Here is a 22265-nt window from a genome sequence, read left to right as displayed (position 1 = left end):
GCCAGCCTTGGGCGAAGGTTTGTTTTATTGCCCGGTCGCTGGCTTAACGTTCCCATTTCAGAATTACTACTTAATGAGGGTCTAGAGATAAATCTGCCGACTAATGGGTGTATTGCTTGAGTTGGCTTTCTAAATTTTTATTGCGATTTCCGGCCGGGCCCTTTACTAAATACTTAAGGTCTAATAATATCCGACTGCCGCCTCCATCTGCGTGTAAAATCACAGAGACAGATGCAGGCGCACGTGGTTGCTTTGGCCTTTCTGTGAATTCAAGTCACATGGATACCTAGGGACATATCATATTCAACAAAAAACTGTTCACAAACGTTGTAAAATTCACTTTCGTCCATACGATCATAATAATATGCATACTTTCCTGCAAAACATAGCGCAAGATAAATCTTAAATATTTTTTCGTAAATGTTTTTCAAATGCGCCTTTTTAAATACACTACGGGAGGAAAGTAAAAAAACCTACACTTCAAAATTATAAACATTCTGAATCGCCGCAAAACTCCAAAACTTTCTTCATTTTTTTAATTACTTTCAAAAATTATTAAATAACTATGAGGAAGATTATGGTTTTCATAACCAACGTTACGTTTTTTGTTTTTATAAAAAAGCAGTAAAGGTTTTGTTTAAAAATATTTAAATAAATTTATCAAATATATATTTTTTCTTATCTGGGAAAGTTTTAATTACTACTGTAATGTTTTGGATCTTTAACGAAATCAAAATTAAATTGTGTATTTAACTGTCAAAGAAGAAACATATAAATAGTCTCGCACAGTTTTAGAAGAAATGGTTATGAAAAGTATTTATTATTGAAAAAAGCAAACACTTTGTGGGTGACATTATACAAATAATAAAAGTTTTTTGGTGGTAGTTTTAAACAAGAATTTGAAAAGTATACATTTTTACGCAGACAACACTACGAAAAAATGTAAATGACATTTGTCTTCACAGATAAAGTCATTTCTACTAATGTCATGGCGTATTCGGAGCGGACTTCTGTCAGTGGGACTGCTTTATCTTTTTTATTAAAAGAATGTGTGAATTCTCCCAACAGACAGGTATTTATTCTTTCTAAGAAAACTATTTTCCAAATAAACAATTTTAAAAATCTGTAGGTTGAGTGTGAATTTAAGCTTTTTATCAGATTACTAATCGGCTCTATTTTTAGGAGGGGTTCTTGTTTGGAAATGTGACCAAACTTGAAACAAACCACATATCGGACACCCGCACGGATAATTCCCGAGTTGAAGTCATAATCAACGTCTCGTCGATGCTACCGGCGCCAGAAACCGGGATGTTCTACAGTCCTTCTGGAAGAATCAAGGAAGATGTTCTGGATGAGATGCTGGAAGGAGTATCCGGCGATGTGGTGGGTTGGTATCACTACCGCCAAAACAACTCGCTGAAACCTACCATGCGTGATAAAGTTGTCTCGAGAGCATTGCAACACCATTTCGCCGCATCCAAGGCCAGATACTTCTTGTGCTGCAACATAACTAGTAGACAGACATCAACTAATTCGACGCACACTTACTCTTATAGATTTTACAAAGTCAATGTCGGGGGGGAGATGGAGACTTTGAACGACATGACGAGCAATCTTGGAGAAAATGTAGCCGGATACAAGAGGACAACAGAGGGCGACAAGAATGATCCCTTTAACAAAGCTGTGATGGAGGCCAGGAAAGATGGCACAAGGGGAGTGAGCGAATCAGTAAGACTTACAATACGTAAAGCCGCAGCCGATTCCGCTATCTGGGAAGCCAAGGCTAGGGAAGTGGAAACAGATATCAACAGCATGTTGGCCATGCTCGCCAACCACCATCAGGTGCGCCACTCCCGAGTGAACCGCGCTGCCTTACGCCAAGAGGAGCAGGCAGTCATCCAACCCCTAATAGAAGCTCTTTCAATACCCGCAGCCAAACAATCGGAACCATTTGACTTTGTCACAGATATTATTAATAATTTAAAACAGAATGACGGAGTGGGAAGTCCGGGGCCCAATAGCGGGCTGCCTCATCGAGATGGTATCGCCGAGAGAAGCAAGGACCCCAAGGCATATAGCAACAGTCCAGGGCATAAGAGGATTCACTCTGAAGGAGCTGTACAATCGACTGTCAGCTTAATTGTATGTCATAATTATTTAAAAAATTTATGATTAATTATTAATTATTTTTTCCCGCCTCACAATGCTGCCCAACCGGGGGGCAACATAGCTCCCCTGCCTTTACACTGTACAGTCAGGGGTGCTCTTGTGAGATATCACAGAAAAATAAAAAAGGGCGTTCTTCCTCAGGAATACGCAAGTATCTGATACTGACGTGGTTAATACATGTTGCAAACAGCTTGACACGCACATTCTGCACATGTCACTGCTGAAATCTAATGGTATCCACGTCACCACCACCTCACTCTGAGACTGTTTTGTTCCTAGTATTGATACAATTAAAGTACACGTATTGTTTCGAAATGTCTGTAAATATACAGAAAATAGGGACACGGTCAATTAGCACCTTTAATAGAAAAAACCCCATAAAAAAAAAACCGATAATTTGACATCCTTTCTTCACACCATGTTTTGACATAATAATTTTAAATTGATCTTTTTTAGGCTAGTTTTTTTAAATTTTATAATATGTAATAATAATTGGATAACTTGTATAGCCCCGATTAATATAAAATCGCCTGAAGGGTGCTAAATTTTAATTAAATCCAAACTGATATAATAAAGAATAGATTCATATTTTGGTGTAAATAAGAAAATAAAAACTAACCTTAAAACTTCACCGACATCAACAACAATGGTCGCCAGGTAAAACTCGGATTTCATTTTAACAAAATAACTATTAAAATGCATTATTTTTCATTTCCGGTAACTGAAATATTTCTCATTATTATCTAACTACAAAGTATTCTTAAAACAAAATATGCGCATTAAACGTATCCCTATTTTCTCTATATTTACCCAAACTAAATGTCTGACGCAGGCGATGATGAGACTATCATTTATGCTCAACTTTCATGTTTATTTAATGATCTGCCATGTTTAATTTCTCGACGACGCAATTGGTAATGACTTCCACCGACTGGTCGCAGGAGTATGGTCTCACCGAAAAGTTTACAAAATATCGGCAAAGTGTGTATTTGTGTGCGAACCGCAGATGTATGGCGGTAGTCACCAAGATACTTGGAGCGTTGAGTATCATATACTCGTGTATCCCTGTGGTAGAATGGTCTGATTGTTATTTTTGTTAAAATGGATTCAATGTTGCTCCATGACTAATTAAAAGATTACAATCTTATCTTCTTCTATTACAGCTTCTTAACTCAAATTGAACAAATGAGACATTTAAAAATGAAGATGGCAGTGTCAGGCAATTGTTTTCCATAATTAACACTTCTTTTTCACTGTCGGTTTTGTTTTCAATATAATTATATTAACCCAATCTTTTAATGACAGGTTTGTTAAAAACCTAACGTGCCGTCAGGTTTTAATTAATTTCCTTTAGACCTTATATTTAACTCATATTATTGATTTGACTCTGCTGTTTTTGTTTTCTTTTATGCACCTTAATGAAATATGTTTTGCATATTTTACAATAATTTTTTTTTCCAGGAACAAGGCAACGGCAGCAATCCCAATCCCAACCCCCGAAGATGGGAAACGGCCACTACCCCGAAAACACAACCAAATAATGCCTGATTAACACAAAGCCAGATTGCATACAGACTATTTTATTATGCCCTACAAAATATTATGTATGCTTCGCCTTTACTTAAGACAATTATTCAAGCATGTGTTATGAATATGGTTCATATTTTCGTTTTACTTTTATTATTTTTAAGTTAATTTATAGGACAATGTATTCAAAATGTTGAAATACGAGGGCAAGTCAAAAATTATCTACAATTTATTTACACAAAGGTAGAGGGATTCAATACTTACATAATTTTTTATACTTATTCACCTCCCTTATTAATGTACATTGTCCGATGGTTCACAAGCTTGGCTATTCCTTCTTAGAAGGTTTTCGGTTGGTTGCAAAACCACTTTTGCACCGCTTCCTGCAAGTCTAAGTCTGTGGGAAATCGACGACCTCGCAAAGCATCCTTGAGTGGCCCAAACAGATGAAAGTCCAAAGGAGCAAGATTTGCTGCTCGTTGTTCCTCCTTGGTGGAAAGTGCTAGTGGAGCCAACATGTCTTAGTAAAAATAACCGGAAGGCAAATGATGCAATCGGAATCAAACATTGTACACGTGACCTCTGTCATACCAACTCTAAGCACGCATGTGCGAAAGCAGTATGACAAACTTAAAGGTGTATTGTGGCGAAAGTGTAGATAATATTTGACTCTCCCTAATAGATAGATTTAATGTGTCAAAACTGATTACCTCAGTTTAAATATTGGCATCAGAATGATGATGAGATAAGAAAAATTACAAACTCTGATCGTTTAGATTCATGTAGACCTATGTTTAAAAATCTGAAAATTCTGACAGTCACAGACATATATATATTGGAGTTATGCATGTTAGTGCGATCATCTACAGACAAGTTCCCACTAAAAAACTCAACACATAAATACGCTACAAGGCTCACAGAAAACTTACTAATACCAAAAGCAAACAAAACAATATTCCAAAAAGGACCATACTACATGGCCATTAAAGTATATAACAACCTTCCACATAACATTAAACAAATACAAGATACACACAAATTCAAATCGTTACTAAACACTTTCCTTGTTAATAAATGTCACTACACGTTGAGTGAATACCTCACGTAAATGAAACACCTATTTTTATTGGTATATATATTTGTATTTTTTTATTTTTACATTGGTATATTGTTATTTTATCTGTATAAACATTGTAATTAAATAAATGTGGTTAGCTGGAAGAAATGGGGTCTACCCATAAGCTATACCTTTTGTAATTTTAATTTTACAATAAATAATTTTTGATTTGATTTGATTTGATTTGATGAGATTAAATACTTAATTACAAATTTTAATAATTGATCGAGGATGTGCTTGCTTTCCTTCTTCATTGCGGAGAACACGGGTGAGGTTTTGTTTGTCTTGGTGGCGAATGCGTCTGCCCACGTACTGCGTGGCGGGCTGGATCGGGAGACACTGGTTGTGAGACTCCCTTTTGACTTTTTCCTCCCATTGCCTTGCACCTCAGTGGGAGAAATGGATTCACAAGTCCGTCTCTCCTGGACACACTGACCCTCATTCCTATCGACCCCTCATACCTGTTTCCTACCCAGAATTTCCTTTTCTTTATTTCCTTAAAAAAAAAACCTACACAGCATCCCCATTTTAATTTTGGTGCAATCAAGAATATTTACTTCATTAAACTTGATCATATTATTACATAGTAAAACCACATATTATGTAAATGTGATTCATTTACATGCTTTTTTCAGATGACATCAAACAATGTCAAACATTTATTTTGCATATCTAATATAGTGCATCCTTTTATCTTTCTAACCGGAAACAAGAATTTAACATAAAACTTAGGCCATCGCCAAAAATCATTTTCAATTGAACAATAATGTTGACGCCATTTAAATGCAGTTATTTGATGAGTTTACACTTTAGTTTCACAGTTGTGACTGATTATAAGATTTCTTAAAATGTTTTATATTTTTTAGTCGAAAGTCCTCATTTGTCTTTTTTTATCAAAGAATTGTAATTTTTTTAAGTACATACCTACCAAAAGTTTGCAAATAGTTTTTTTCCATTAATTTTGTTTGTTATATACATAATAATTTCAATAGTTTGTCTGTTTGATGAGTGAAGTGAAATTCTGCAACTTAAGGCGAAATAGGTAGACTTGACCTGAAATTTGGCATTTTTGAGGCCAGTTTTAGACGTATGGACACTTTTTTAGAAACAAACACAAATTGTTTTCGAAAGATCGTTATTTTATCTAGTAAAGTAAGATGTTAAATTTTGAAAAATAATATTATTTTCATTTCATAATAAAGTGTTACCGTTGGACGATGCGCAGATTTGTTGCATTTTCAAAGGTGAATTTGTATTATACAACAAATATTTCAAATCATATAATAATACAGTATAAACAATCAATAAATTATCTATCATAAGTATGTATAAGAATTTTGTTTTTATTTCAAATAAAATTACTAATAAATAAATCCGAACACGCGTTTTGTGACGAAAATCCCCCAATTTGACTATTTATTCATGGTCTTACAAATTGGTATAGTTCAGATTATTTTACAAAAATAATTTACCAGGACATTATTGAAACATTAGAAATAATTTATAATCAAAAAATATATTCTTAAAGTATATAATAGTAATTAATTTCGATTCGCGTTTGCGCATTTTTATTAACTCGGCACAAGACGAAATATTGTCATTCTCCGCCGCGACCGGGCGGCAAGCGGACGTCTAGTCCACGCCGGTCTAGTTAATAACATTTTAGAGAAATTCCTCGCTTAAAAATGGGGAGGAAAATACCCTCGAAACAAAAGTTTTATTAGAAAACACAAATTACGACATCAAAAACGTACGTGGGATATATATTTTCAAAAAAAACAAAGGTTAATGATATTTAATTATCCGTGTACATTGTACGTACTCATATGCTACAGGGTCGTTCGAAAGAATCAGTCAGAATAAGCACATATTTTTTATAACATTTGGCGATAATTTTGTGTTGTTTAATATCCAGGGAAAAGAATCAACTATGGACTATCAGGAGTTTATGTCTATCATCGATGTTTCATGTATAAATGTTAAAACTTATGCCAAAGTACGTGAAACTGTTTGTGATTGGTGGTCAAAAAGTGCCACGAACCAGATGAATTTTGATTCGTGATGTGCGATTCAAATCATTTTATTGTTCACAATCTCTATTTTATTATACAATTCACTCGTGATGATGTCATCGCTGCAGCAAGGACTCGCCGCGGCCTTACCACGGAACAATTAGGATTTGGTGCTCCCACCACCAATTTTTATATAAACGAGCACCTTACATTGAAAAATAAAATCCTATTTGCCAAAACACGAGCCGCCGGAAAAGCTAACGGCTTTAAATACATATGGGTGCGGAACGGCAGTATTCTGGCGAAGAGGAACGATCTCTCTCGGGTTTTCACCATTCGCCGTGAAGGAGACCTTCAAAAGATAACCACACATGAAAACATGTGACTACAAACATGTTACTGCTGTCTTCGGTATCCGCTTTCTCACAGTATTCTGTATCCTGTAATTTGTTTCTTTCAAAGCTACTTTATATTTTTGTTTACCGCGCAATATCCCTATAACTTTATACCAATACCATGTTTCTCACATATTCATTCACATTCTAAAATGTCAACATATTTCACATTCCTTGATCTAATAAGTAGTCTATGTTTTTTATGTAATTTCGAAGCCTCATATGCCCTGCATAATGTATCACTCGTGCGATTGTGGAATATGTCAAACGGCACTCCTACTCTGGTAAAATGATCTCATCATCATCTATATCCGTTTATTACCAGAACTGTGGTGGTATTAGGACCAAAACCCAGGAGCTACTAATTAATGTATTATCGAATAACTACGACGTTATAGTTCTAGTTGAAACATGGCTTGTAGCAAGTATAAATACGGCTGAATTCATAGATTCGCGTTACACGGTGTTCCGACGTGATAGGGACCGTACACTCACTGGTAAAATGGACGGAGGCGGTGTGTTGGTAGCAGTGCGCAAGGAGCTTGCATCTTCCCGGCTCGATGACTGGGAAAATGGTCAAATCGAACAAATCTTCATTTCTATTCCGGTAAGGTCTTTCAATCTCATCATATGTGCAGTATACATACCTCCTGCCTCACAACCTACGGTCTATGATACGTTCTCCGAAAACCTGGAATCTGTATATTCATCACAACCAAATAATACTTTTTGTGTACTAGGAGATATGAATCTACCAACTCTGACTTGGTCATTTTCCGAAGACAGCAGTCAGGTTCTCGCCTCCTCAAATACGGCTGCATCGAAAACTTTGCTTCAAGCAATGTCATTGATGGACTTACTCCAATATAACTGTATACCAAACCATAATGAAAAATACTTAGACCTCGTATTCTACAGTCGCGAAACAAATGTTAAACGTAGCAACAACCCTCTCCTCTCAGAGGATAGACACCACCCAGCCCTTGAATTTGATATATCCTTCGTAATTCAACCAAAAATCAAAAACAAAATACAGCGTAGGCGCAATTTCAGGAAAGCTAATTATGCTCAGATTAATGAGGACATTAATTGTATTGATTGGTTATCTGAAATCGCAAATTTACCAGCCGAAAAAGCAGTAGATCGATTCTATTTAAAAATAAACAGTGTAATTGATAAGCTTATTCCAGTATTGGCACGACGAAATGACAAATTCCCCATATGGTTTACTCCAGAACTTATTAGGTTATCAAGGAAAAAAGATAAAGTCTGGCTCAAATGGAAGACATATAAAGGTCTTTCTGACTATCGTGAATTTTCCTTCTTACGTGCTACATACAAAAAATTGACTTATGAAACCCGAAGGTTATTTTTTGACAACATCGAAAGTTCATTGCAAAATAATATCAAAAGCTTTTGGTCATACATATCCTCATTAAAATCGTCTGATGGATACCCTGCTGCAATGTCCTTCGAAGGGCGCAAATCTAACGATGCCCAGGAAATTTGTGATATGTTCTCTGAATTCTTTAAATCAACATTTGAACCTTCCTCTATCAATGACCCAATTATTAACATTGACCAACTCGAGGAAGTTCAGGACTCTGGACTTGCGCACATTCACACAATTAAACTAACGGAAAAAGAAGTGCAATCGAGTTTAAAATCGATAGACATAAACAAGGGTGCGGGTCACGATGGAATACCGGCGTTTTTCCTTAGATCTGCTGCGTCGTCACTGTGTGTGCCGCTTACCATAATATTTAATAAATGCCTGAGTGATGGGGTTTTCCCTGATAGGTGGAAGTTGGCCTATATTATACCGGTCCACAAGGGTGACTCGCGTCAAAGAGTGGAAAACTATAGGCCAATATCCATTCTCTCGGCGATCCCTAAACTATTGGAAAGACTTGTCCACGACAATATATATCCCCAGCTTGCTTCCAAAATTACTGAACAACAACACGGGTTTGTAAAAGGCAAATCTACCACGAGTAATTTACTTATTTACTCAAATTTCTTATTTACTAGCATGGATCGAGGCCACCAGGTAGATGCAATATATTGCGATTTCAAAAAAGCTTTCGACAAGGTTGACCACCTTATTCTTATTAAAAAAATTATGTACAACGGAATTAGAGGAAATTTATTACGTTGGTTTATCTCATATTTAACAAAAAGACAACAAGCCGTATCATTACGAGGACAGACTTCTACATGGGAACCAGTTACTTCTGGCGTGCCACAGGGGTCAATCCTGGGTCCGCTGTTGTTTATTCTTTTTATTAACACTGTTACTAAATGTTTCATGCATTGTTTATATCTTTTGTACGCTGACGACATAAAAATATTTGCCATTGTTCGAAATTTAAACGATTGTCTTCTCATACAAAGCGACTTAGTAAGGTTCGAAACGTTTTGCAATGAAAACAAAATTTACCTAAGTTACAATAAATGTAAACAAATAAGTTTTACTAAAAATCACAACGCTATCAAACACAATTATTGTATTGGTAATTATTTACTCGAGCGCGTTTACTGTATAAGAGATCTAGGCGTACTTTTTGATTCCAAACTCCACTTCGATGCGCACATAGATAATATTGTGAATAAAGCTTACAGCATGCTAGGATTTGTCATCAGAAACAGCCGTGAATTTCGAAAACCTGAAACATATCTTCTTCTTTACCACACTCTGGTCCGTTCTCAACTTGAATACTGCACCTCCATATGGAATCCACTTTACGATATCTATAAAGAAAATATTGAAAATATTCAAAAGAAATTTCTGCGATGCCTCAATTACAGAATGAGCGCACCCAAACGTGGGTACATAAATATGCTCTCGAGTTATAACGTCTCCACTCTATCTAACCGGCGAACATACCTTGATCTCATGACTCTGTATAAAATCTGTAACAACGTTATTGACTGTCCCGACTTACTGAAATTGATAAACTTCAAAGTACCACCCAGAGTAACAAGGCTTAACGACTTATTCCACATTTAGTCCAGTCAGCCTGTGTCGTAGAACACCATTTAGACCAACTAAATAGTATAAAGCTAATTTTTTCCCCATCGACTACTACCATTTAGACAAGTATTTAGAAAAAAGTCCCCGCCCCTACCCCCCTTGCTTCCCCCCCTGTGCCCCCCCAAACATGAAAAGTGTAAGGGTTTCGTAAATCGCGTCTATCTCAATTATTAAACAACATATCGGATTGAAATTTTTTATTCTCTTTGTTGTAACATTTTCTACAAAAAAAGTTCAGTTAACTTTCGTCGTAACTTTTACCGTTTGTTTGTAATTCGTATGATAAGGTAAAAAATTGTATATTTTTTGGCACATAATTTTATATTTTGTCACAGAACTTTTCAGGCCGACATTTTATGAAAAAATATTTCCTACAAAAGTTGTAGCCCCTATTATTACCTTTAAAATGATATAAAATAGTACTTACTTTGTTGGAGATCCAGCGAGATTATCATGGCGGGTTCGGTCGAGGTGGGGCCGGCCGGCGCGGCGTTGCAATGCAGATATTGTTGTATAGTGATAGTGTTTTTTATCTTCAAGGTACACTATTGCATTTTCCATAAATAAAACTAATCGAGTCTCGGTGAAACCTAAATTCCCCACTTTTTAAATTTGTTTCAAATAATAATAAGTCCTTGTATACAGCGAAAATAGGTATTTTAAATAGTTTTTGGTTTGAAAATGCATGTAATATTTTTTAAAGATGTTATTTTAGAACAAAATAATTGCGGTATCTTAATTTGATCATATCCTAAACTTCCATGAGAGGTTCTTCATTTTCCTCGACTTCAACCAAAGTTACATTGCTGCATGATCCACCACAGCTCCCGCACATTTCTGTGCAATCAAGTGATGCTTTAAAGCAGCTACAATTATTTTTGCAAGCCTTTTTGCAGTTGCAGGAAACTAAGTTTATAACTTCTTCAGGTGCCGGTGGTTTTTTTGAGTGCACTGGGTACAGCATGTTGTCTGTTAAAATCCATCCCCAGTCCGTAGCGCTGATTTCCTTATCTCCAATCCATTTTTGAATCTGATAGTATGTTCGATAGGCGTGTTGTTCAGCAGCATCAGATGTTGGAGGGAGGGACGCCATTTTAAATTTGGATTTTAATGACATTTTTGCAACAGCTTTAAGGTACATTGAATATCTACTGTCATTCAGACTTGCAGACCTTGTGCATCCATATAGTTTCAAGACAAAAGTCTCTCCTACCTCTTTGAGAATATTTTTGTCTGCCTGTTTTTCATAAAACTGTAAAACTTTTGTGCGGAGATCATTTGATGAACTTAGCAATTTGTACGCGTTAATTTTGCCTTTGCCGAATAAATAAGATGTGGTATCACATCCTGTGATAGCATGCAAAAATAATACCACATCCTTCATATCACCAATCTCTTCACGAATCTTGCTGATGTCATACGTTGATGGTGTGCCAGAGTGTTTGTGAAAGAATAGTTGCACATTTTGACACTGTGGTAGCCCTAACAATAGAACGAAAAGATCAGTATCCTGTCCGACAACAACTACAGGCCTCCCACTTTGAATCTGGGAGACATCTATTGCTCTTCCGACCACTTTAGTATCTGCATCTCCCTCCGCCACAATGGTTGGAATGTTTGCTTCATTAAGCTTCTGAGAGAGCTGTTCAATAAGCTGGCTTTTGTTTTTTGGATTTGCCAAAAATTCATTTTGCTTCACAGAGCATTCCATATTAACGTTGAATTTCATTTCTAGAGATGTTTTTTTACTTCTCCGCATATGTTCGACCCCTTTTGTGGTGGGATAGTCAGGATACCCATCGAACACAACATGACAATCTTTCCCATACCGTTTCATTACAGTATCAACATACTTCTCTATGATGCTGCTATATGTTACTTTGTCAGGCCAAATAACACTGTGCAAAAGATACCCTCCATCTACTACATATATTTTTGGGGGCAAATTTTTAAAAACTTCGTTGCTAACTGTCCACTTTTCAAATATTTTCATAAGACTTGATTTAGTTCCCTTTCTTATCATTTTATTGTTTTCAAATAAAGACAAAGGGTATGGGCTAAGTTCATAGTTGAAGTATTGTTTGAGATTATTTGTTCCTTGAGACATACATATAACCCTATTAAACAGCTGATCAGGATTAATTGGCACTTCTTCAGATCTCACATTTATACCACTTACTACGGAGCCTATAGTTTTAACTTTATTTTTTCTTTTCAATTTAACATCTGCAAAATTATTTCCTTCGATGTCTTTCAAGCATTTCATTCCTACATCATACGCTTCATCGCAGTTTACACCCGAACTTGTCACTACTAGACCAGAGGATAAAGAAATTAAATCGTTGCTCTGTCGGAAAGGATTATGGATACGCAGCCACCCGAGAAATTTATTAATATCTTGCAAGTCCTTTTCTCTTCTACTGCATCTAAGTTCAGTGTGCTGTTCGTTAAACTGAGTTAAGCAGCCAGAAAACTTCTCGAAAGCCTCACAAATTTGTAGGGATGCAGGAGCGCAAGCAATGAACTTGGTTAGCGTCCTCTCGCTTAATCCTCGTCCATGAGTAAGGCCACCTATGGATTTTGATGATCGCATTAATGTCTGCTCTATGGTCATGTCCGTCCAGATACCGGTAAAAAATCCATCTGTACGCCGAACTGTAAAAAAACCTTTATTGACGAACCTTTCGAAGTCTTCATTTGACATCTTCGATTGTAGACTCAACATTTGTTGTAAGTATATGTGTGCGGATTTGGCGTAGAGCAAATGTCCAGCAGCATGGAAATACGGTATCATTTGCTTGACTGTATTAATGTGCAAATTCCAATCGCCGATTCTCTCTGCCAGAATAAAGTCTAGAGCCAAATTCACCAATTTAAACTCTTGTAGCCACAGTTTTGAAGTTCTACTAGTTTTAACCAAATCTTCATACACTTCTTCTAGTCTTGTCATTATTTCATTTGTTTTACACTCTCTCATGGCGTCTTCAACAGTTGTTTGTTTGTTAATTGTTTGGATATGAATATCATTAAAGTCGTTTGTAATCATTTCTTTAAGAGATGAACATTCCTCGAATAGCAGTAACATCAAAGCTGCCTGGGTCATCATGTGAGCTCTATAAGACCTTGCGTAAGCATGTCCTGACATAAGGTGAGGAATCGTTGATTTTCCATAAACAGAGGTCCACATTTCTTCGATTCCACTACCTTCCATAAACTTTCCTAAGCAACCAAGGAAACTCATTAGAAGATGGAATCCGTCTAGTCTGACGATTACTCCAGATATTTCACTTTCTGTAGAAGAACTTGCAACAATGTCTACTGCTTTCAGGAAAAGTGGTTGGTCAAAAGTGACAATACACGGCTGGCCAGCTAACTTGCTCTCTTTAGAAGCGTAAGCTGTGGTGGATCATGCAGCAATGTAACTTTGGTTGAAGTCGAGGAAAATGAAGAACCTCTCATGGAAGTTTAGGATATGATCAAATTAAGATACCGCAATTATTTTGTTCTAAAATAACATCTTTAAAAAATACATGCATTTTCAAACCAAAAACTATTTAAAATACCTATTTTCGCTGTATACAAGGACTTAATATCATTTGAAACAAATTTAAAAAGTGGGGAATTTAGGTTTCACCGAGACTCGATTAGTTTTATTTATGGAAAATGCAATAGTGTACCTTGAAGATAAAAAACACTATCACTATACAACAATATCTGCATTGCAACGCCGCGCCGGCCGGCCCCACCTCGACCGAACCCGCCATGATAATCTCGCTGGATCTCCAACAAAGTAAGTACTATTTTATATCATTTTAAAGGTAATAATAGGGGCTACAACTTTTGTAGGAAATATTTTTTCATAAAATGTCGGCCTGAAAAGTTCTGTGACAAAATGTAAAATTATGTGCCAAAAAATATACAATTTTTTACCTTATCATACGAATTACAAACAAACGGTAAAAGTTACGACGAAGATTAACTGAACTTTTTTTGTAGAAAACGTTACAGCAAAGAGAATAAAAAAAATTGCAATCCGATATGTTGTTTAGTAATTGAGATAGACGCGATTTACGAAACCCTTACACTTTTCATGTTTGGGGGGGCACAGGGGGGGAGGCAAGAGGGGTAGGGGCGGGGACTTTTTTCTAAACACTTGTCTAGATGATAGTAGTCGATGGGGAAAAAATTAGCTTTATACTATTTAGTTACATATAAAAACACAGGCTGACTGGACTAATTAGCAGGACGCGTACAAATGCTGGTGTCAGGGATCCAATCAGAAGAATGTGCGAATCACTTAATCAGAATCAAAACCTCAGGGACTCTGACTTATTTTTTGATACACGCACTACTTTTAGTAGAAAAATAAAGACTGTTTTCCTACAAAGTTCAAAGTAAACAACTTAGACATACTTCGTTTAAATATATTTATATATTTTTTACTTTCTGTTTAACATTGTTTATCTATTTATATATATATTTTTTTTTTGTTTTACCCTCTAAATTTTTTCAAAAATAATTTGTAAATTCTTAAGGATATTGCGCATTTCTTTCATATCTCTATTTGTAAAATAATATTCTTATGTATATATTTTTCCCCTATTTATAAGTGAAAATATTTGTAAAAGTTTTCTGCTGTTTAAGTTAATTCGTGAGAAATAGTTTGGATGCAGGTGAATTCTCTAGTTGATGTTTCGTATATATTTTTGTCAATTGATATCTGTATCTGTTTTTTCTCCTTAATAAAAAAAAAAAAAAAAAAAAAAAAAAAAAAAAAAAAAAAAACTATTATATTGGTATAGTTTACCATATTTAATATTTTTTGTGTTACTTTTTGTCAGTTTCATAATGTCATATTGTAAATTGAGCTTCTTGTTATAGGAAAAAAGACGAGTTTATGTTTGACATACTAACCTATGATTTTTCAATCGAAATTTACCTCGTGAATTTAATAACATTTCGAAAATTATACGAGTCTGGTCGCTCCGTTAACCATGAAAGCGATACAATATTATGCAATCGCATAATACATATTATGTAGGTAGGTACCGTAGAAAATAGTTGGAAATAAAACCTTGTTTTAATATATACATACTACTTCAGTTGTAAGGAATAAACCCTCTTTTCAATGTCATACGTATCAAATCAAGTAATACTTTAAAGGTAAGTATTAGAAATAAAACATACCGATAATACCTTTCGGACAAACGAATAAATATTTAAAACAAAAGATTTTTACTCACTTTTGGAAAACCTATGTAAAATAAATTTAAAAAAATCAAATTAAACAAATATTTGATTTTTTTATATCTACCATGTCAACGCACTGCATTTGTATTTATTTATGTTTACGCTCTCGGACGTATAATTTACAAATATGTATGTAACTACTTATTAGGAAGAAAGCTACAACCGAGAAATCATCAACAATAATTGTTATTTCATCGGAACCATGCTGTAGTTTTCGTCAGCCGCGCGGATTTACGGCTCGCAGCGGAATGAATTCGGTGTTTCTGTCTCGTTCTAAAAAAAAGTCCGATCGCAAGACCGTCTTTTAACGAAATTTGAATTCTCGTCCGCTGGTTAAGACGCCTTAATCCAAACATGCACAATTTTTGATTGTCTTAAACCATATAGAACTAGGTCAAAAACTTACAATCCAGAAAACAATGGTTTTGCATATGGTTTTATTGTGTAAATAAAACATGGAACTAAATTGCGGTCTACATTTAAGGTGAAGGTTTAGCTTGAGCTGTGAACATATATTTATTACACAGGCCAATTAAACAATATTTTAAAATGTTAGTTCACTCTGATTCTTAGCTATTCTCAGCTACTGACCGGTCATTGTTTACATCACTTTTATTTATATCCACCATCTACATGATTCGTGAACGATGTTCACATCATCATGATTACATGTACACTAATCTACACGATAGATGTACACTAACTAATCTAATCCTGATGATGTGAACATCGTTCACGAAACATGAAGATGGTGTATATAAATAAAAGTGATGTAAACAAAGTTATTTGTCTTTTTAATAAATAAATAATGACATCACACAGCGACGAGCTTAATGAAGAATTTTTCTTCCAAAAATTGAGTTTTTTTGCCATCAACGTCTTCATCATTTGCATTTCCTGATTCTTCTTTTGTACGTAACGCTTCAAAAAATGGGTGATGAATCGGTGGAACATACTTTAATAGTGACACTATGTCATTCTTCTTTGCTTGTGCGATTTGATAGAGTTGGGTTAAAACCAGTGGCGAAACTATACCATTGGGGGCCCGTGGCAAATTTATTGGATGGGGCCCCCCCAGTAAAAATCACAGTCGCGTTGTAATTGATTTTTTATAAATAACTTAAGAAGTTACCAAACAGTATTACTAATATTGTGTGCATTTTTATTTTCTAAAGCATTGGTATTACATATGTAGGTATAATGAAAAATAATTTTAGTCTCTATTAGATATTTATGAATAAAATTCTTTTCTCCGAGGTTTCTGTTCCGCAAAAGTATCAATAACGTCATCAAAGTTTAAAGATCGGGCCATTGAATTTTCAATTGACTTTCTTAAATAAGTATTTATTAATTTTAGTTCCGAAAAAACCTTTCGGCACTAGCTGTAGTCACAGGAATTGTAACTAATAACATTAACGCAGAACATACTTCAGGAAAGCTGCGCAACATAAAATGATTCTTTATTATTAATAAATCGGCAAGTTCTCTACTACACGAAGCCTTTTCTATTTCTTTTCTGAAGGTGGACAGAAAACTGAAAATTTCCTTGGCAAATGATTCAGAGATGTCTTTTTTATATATATCAACAAATTCTAGAGCTTTTTAAAGAGATCAGTGTCATTTAAATTTTGCAAAGTGGCAGGTTTAAAACACTGAAATTGGAAACAATTTCATTCATTGGAAGGAAAAGCGATTTCAGTTGATTAATAGTGATGTCCAATATGTACTCGATAAAATATGTTCACTTTAAACAACCTTTCCGGATCTTGGAGACGCTCATCTTTGCAAAGTTCGTCAAAATGGCGTTTCACCTTCCTCTGACGGGTTTTAGAAAATGCAGGGTTGATGGACCACTTTTCTGCTACACTTCTTGCTTCCTTTTTTAAATTTTAAAATTCATGTCGATACCTTTCCAATTCTTTCAGACAAATTTTCAAACGTTTTAAAGCATTTGAAAGATCGATGGCTTTGGACTGAAGTGCTTTAGAGGCTGCATTGATAGTTTGTAGAATTTTGCAATGGAAAACCAATAACATAATAGAACTGTAGTTCTCGATCTTCTTCTTGATTGGTAAAGCTTCATTTCTTTCATCCGATTTGCAATTTGAATTGTTTTCGTTAGCGCTTTTTGGGCTTCAACAAACTGAACTTTTAAAGCAAAAATAGCATCATAACGTCCTGACCACCTAGTAGGGTTCAATGTTTTTAATGTTACCGAAGTTTAAGATTCCCCTTCTTTATCAGGTATAAAACTTGATAAGATATTCCATCTTTTGATACTATGCCAAAAAAAATTGCAGCGACAAAAAATTAAGCAACCAATGGTGAGTTCTAAAATTGAACGACATCCTTTTCTTATGAATGCGTTTAAATATTAATAATTTATTTGAATTTGTACCTATATGGCATTTAGTTGTGTCTAACTTTAGTTGATTTTATGTACTTATATAAAATTTATAATTTCCACTACATTTTGTTAAAAATGTTAGGTTACTTCTGACTTCTGAGCTCGCGACCCCCTGGCAGCCGGGGCCCCGGCCCCCGCGGGACCCGTGGCATTTTGCCAGGCCTGCCACCCTATAGTTTCGCCACTGGTTAAAACTGCATTTGAAAGGTTTACCCCGGAGTTGCTCATTAGTTTTTAGAGTTTATTTCATACAAGTCAACTGCATCTTTGAGTGTGTATGATTTTTAAAATGCCTGGTCTTTATTTCTCTACTCATATACTTTCTACTTCTACTTTCACTGTTTTGTTAACCTTTTAAATGCCAGTAGGTAGAAGTGTAGCTGTGCACAGCAGGCCAAGAATGCGAGTTAACTCGCTCTTGGCACAGAAGCGGTTAACGACAGCGCTTTTAGCACATATGTGATCTGCAAAACAAAATAATTATTTTGGTGGCGGATTTCACTTATTGTAGTATCCCGTGAATTCGTGAAAGCGAATTTCACTTATTATTTATTACAATGGGGTTATGTAGGAGAGGGGGGGGGGGGAACAGGAATGAATACGTCCACCCATCCACATTTGGCTTTCTAGCCTACTCTTTAATCCAACCCTACACTAGACATGGGCACAGCATTGAATCGATTCAATCTTATTCCCCTGGTCTTGTAAATTATTTTTATTCATTCTTTTAATTCCCTCCCAAAAAAGGCTAGCACAGCTGCATTTAAGATTTTTGCGTTGTATAGCTAAGGTTTACGATTAAATCTTAAAAATAAGCAGTTTTTGCTTAACTCGTAATGTTTTGTTGATTTAATTTTATTTATTATACTTAAAGTATTTAATGAGATCTAATATAAACATACATTTTTTTATTTTAATAGGAATTAATTAACGTGACGAAATCACACGTCCATTCATCTAAATAATAATCAGTATTTTTTTAATGTATAATATGTATAAAATCTCAATCTCAATAGTAAATAATGGTTAAAACAAAGGGTGCAAATAACAATAATAGAGGACTGAACGCAGTTGGCGCTAACAAAAAATTGTTCAAAAAAGCGAAGCTAGCAGTCCACAATGAAGTGCTGGTACCTACACTGATGTATGGCAGTGAGGCATGGAACTGGCAGAGAAAGGATGAAAGTAGGAATGCTGTCGAAATGAGATCCCTGAGGCCCTGTGGTAAAACCATGTATGATCATGCGAGAAATGTGGAGATCTGCAAAAAATGCAAGGCTGATGTAAGCGTAATAAGTAAGATTAAGAAAGGGACGCTTAGATGGTTTGAGCATGTAGAGCGAATAAATGTGATGCAAATGTGAATGGTAGCAGAAGTTGGGGACCCCCGAGGAAGACATGGCACGATCAAGTGAATCAGATACTTGAGTGAAGCCATGTCAAGAGTATGTATGAGACGATGTACGAATGTGAATGAGGCAAGGAGTGTTTGCCAAGACCAAGTTGTTTGGCAGTCCGTCCTCTCTGACTACCCCTGCAGGAAAAACGGCATGATGGTTTGAAAGTAAGTGAAAAATGTAATAAAGGAACAAAAATATAACATATTATGTATATCCTACTCGAGATCTACCTCTAAAAGTAGGTAGGTACGTACCATAAAAAAAAACAATAATATTATCAACATGTTCATGCATCATAATAAGGTTTGAAATTGGAAGATTTTGCCCGACTATGTAAGGAAATTAAGGCGCAGGAAAGTAGGGACACTCCGAAGCTGCCAAACAGATTCGCGGCAGGGATTGTGGAATAAATTAGTCACTTTTGACTAGTGATTTGACTAACTCGCGATCTTCCTTGGAATAGACTGGGATTGTGATTGTGGGACGTTGACGTCAGAACTGAAATAGACAAAAACGTTTTTTTTGCTTGATTAAGAGACTGGGACCAAGCGCTCAAGATAGACTCGATACTGACAGATGAAGGATGTGGGGCACCAGGACGAATCTACAGGACTACTCGTCACAACTGAAAGAGACGTGTTGCTCGGACTGGCTAACTCGCGGCGCGGTACTTGGGAATAACGGTAACCCGGGTTTTTATCCAACTTTACGGCTCGCCGCGTGGGCGCATATTATCTGGAATAATATTTAAATACCATAGAATTTAATTTTTTTATAGTACTATTATCATTCTTATCTTAATATAATATTATACATTGAAATAATTTAATTTTATAATAAATATATTTTTTTAAATTATGGCGCCGTTAAAAATCTTAAGATGCAAGATCAATGGTAAGGAATGAAGAATCGTTTCCGTTTGCAATTGAGAGTCAGAACGAGTGTGTCACATCCATTCATCAATTTTCTACCCTGCACTGTCTCTAACCTCCAAATAATGTAGCTTTCTTTGCCTTACTTTCAAGTTTCTCCTAGTACATTTCAACCATAGCAAACTAACTTTTAAAACGTTTATGGCACTTTACCTGAAAATATTGTCACTCTAATAAATAAAAACCTTAATAAAAACAACTTAAGTTACTAACATGTCTAATGAAATTTGGTGCATGTTAAAATATTGTTTCGTTATGTTACATATACAACAATACAACAAAAAAACCGAAATTAGAGATTTGCTGTGATTCACTGAGGTCAGTCAATTTGCTCTGGGGTATCAAGAAATACAGTTTATTTGTTAGTAAAACAATTTTATAATTTTAGACTTAAGTACATACTTCTATTGTCTGGGAGACAGACTGAGTGACACTGCAATTCGCATGTAAACTTGAAACTGGAGCCAGTACTTCAAAGCCTACCACACAAATACAGGATATTTTTTCCCTGTACCGCGAACATTAAGAAATTATAACATTATACATGGCTCTTATAATGAAATAGACATTTTTAATGACCAATTTAAACACTTCAAAAAAAATGTATTACCTTTAATCATATTAAGCTGATATTGTGATGAATCCCTTTATTTAATGAGAAGCAACATTGTACCTACCTAATCAGTGTCTCACCAGTACAGGTGTGACAATAACAAATTGTTTATGAAGATAAATATTTGTATTTACCTTTTACCCATTCTTATTTGTTATTTACTTCTGCATATTGAGCTTATTCATTTTGTTATTATTATGTATTTAAACATCCATGTTTGTAAATTCTTGGGCACCATGCCTGTTTTATGTACTTAAATAAAATATAAAAAAAATAAAAGCCTCGACGTTTCCTTCACTGGGAGATATTTCTGTCTGGCGACATTTTTTCGTATTATTCATTTTTGAAAAATATTATACTGCAGTGTAAGAATCATCTACTATGGAATCCCTTAAAGCAACTTATCCACTGTCGCCAACTTTCATCGCACTGCCTGCGCTACTTATATTAGTAATAACCACGCTCGATAAACCCGCCAACAAATCATGTGTTCTTCCCTATTCAGACAATGGGTAAATTGGGAGTGTACGTTGACGTGTAAAGTTACCGATTTCCCTGGCCGCAAGATCTACGGAGATTGTGAGTGTCAAGGATCATACATATACATTGGGAAATCCTGGATGAATCCTTACCGGTAAGACTGCAATCAAATAGCAAGTAATGTTATTAATGCTGTTGCAATATTATTTCTATCCTCATACTGTCGGTTCAGAGCAAGAAGTGGCCTACTAACTTATCCAAATTGAGTTTTTCAAATATTATTGTCTTTATTACTGTGCCCATTATATATTTTCTCTAATATTGCTCTTATATATATCTAAGGGTACCTTGAATAGTATGTATGTTTATAATCCTGTTATGTTTTTGTTCATAAATAAACTAAAAACTCAATTTGGTTAAAATGTTAGTTAACCAGTCACACTTAACCTACTGCTGGGCGCGCCTTTGTAAGTCACACAACCGGGCGCGCACCGCATTGAGTGTGACACAAAAAATCCTATTTTTTCATCAAAATGTTAAAAAGTTATAATATTCTATATAACTTCACTTTTATTTCAGCACTCATAAAATCCAACCATTCAAAATAAAGATAATTGCGCGCCTCATTCTGTGCAGTTACTGAACTTTTTTTTAACCAGGGTAATGAGACCGGGTGCGCCTTTCACTCAGTGCGGCATCAGCGAAATAAGCTGATGGCATAAGCTTAAACGGCATTAGCTTTCGTAACTCGATTGTGACTTACATATGATGATTAGATGAGGGCGAATAGCGGGTGCAGAGTAAATATAATAAACCAAGATTACCTTAGCTCCTGAGACATTTCGTCCAATGTTTTCCTCGCCATCCGCGAAAAACTGACGACACTTTCTAAGTGGAACACATCAATCAAATATTGTTGAAAATCTACA

The 22265-nt window shown here is 35.4% G+C and overlaps 1 protein-coding gene across 1 annotated transcript; it reads left to right on the top strand.

Moving 5' to 3' along the window:
- The first annotated feature begins 980 nt into the window (after window positions 1-980).
- Window positions 981-6867, top strand: LOC149420002 (BRCA1-A complex subunit Abraxas 1-like). Its single transcript, XM_089637124.1, has 3 exons — window positions 981-1072; window positions 1183-2142; window positions 3631-6867. Exons 1-3 carry the CDS (start codon window positions 989-991, stop codon window positions 3715-3717), a joined length of 1131 nt encoding a protein of 376 aa, XP_089493250.1. The 5' UTR covers window positions 981-988; the 3' UTR covers window positions 3718-6867.
- Window positions 6868-22265: the final 15398 nt, after the last annotated feature.

Source organism: Hesperophylax consimilis, chromosome 11, assembly GCF_061612785.1.
Source record: "Hesperophylax consimilis isolate HC1 chromosome 11, BYU_Hcon_1.0, whole genome shotgun sequence".
In the NCBI taxonomy this organism is placed as follows: domain Eukaryota; kingdom Metazoa; phylum Arthropoda; class Insecta; order Trichoptera; family Limnephilidae; genus Hesperophylax; species Hesperophylax consimilis.
The sequence above is the reverse complement of the archived record's forward strand: the minus strand, read 5'-3'. Positions and strand labels throughout refer to the sequence as shown.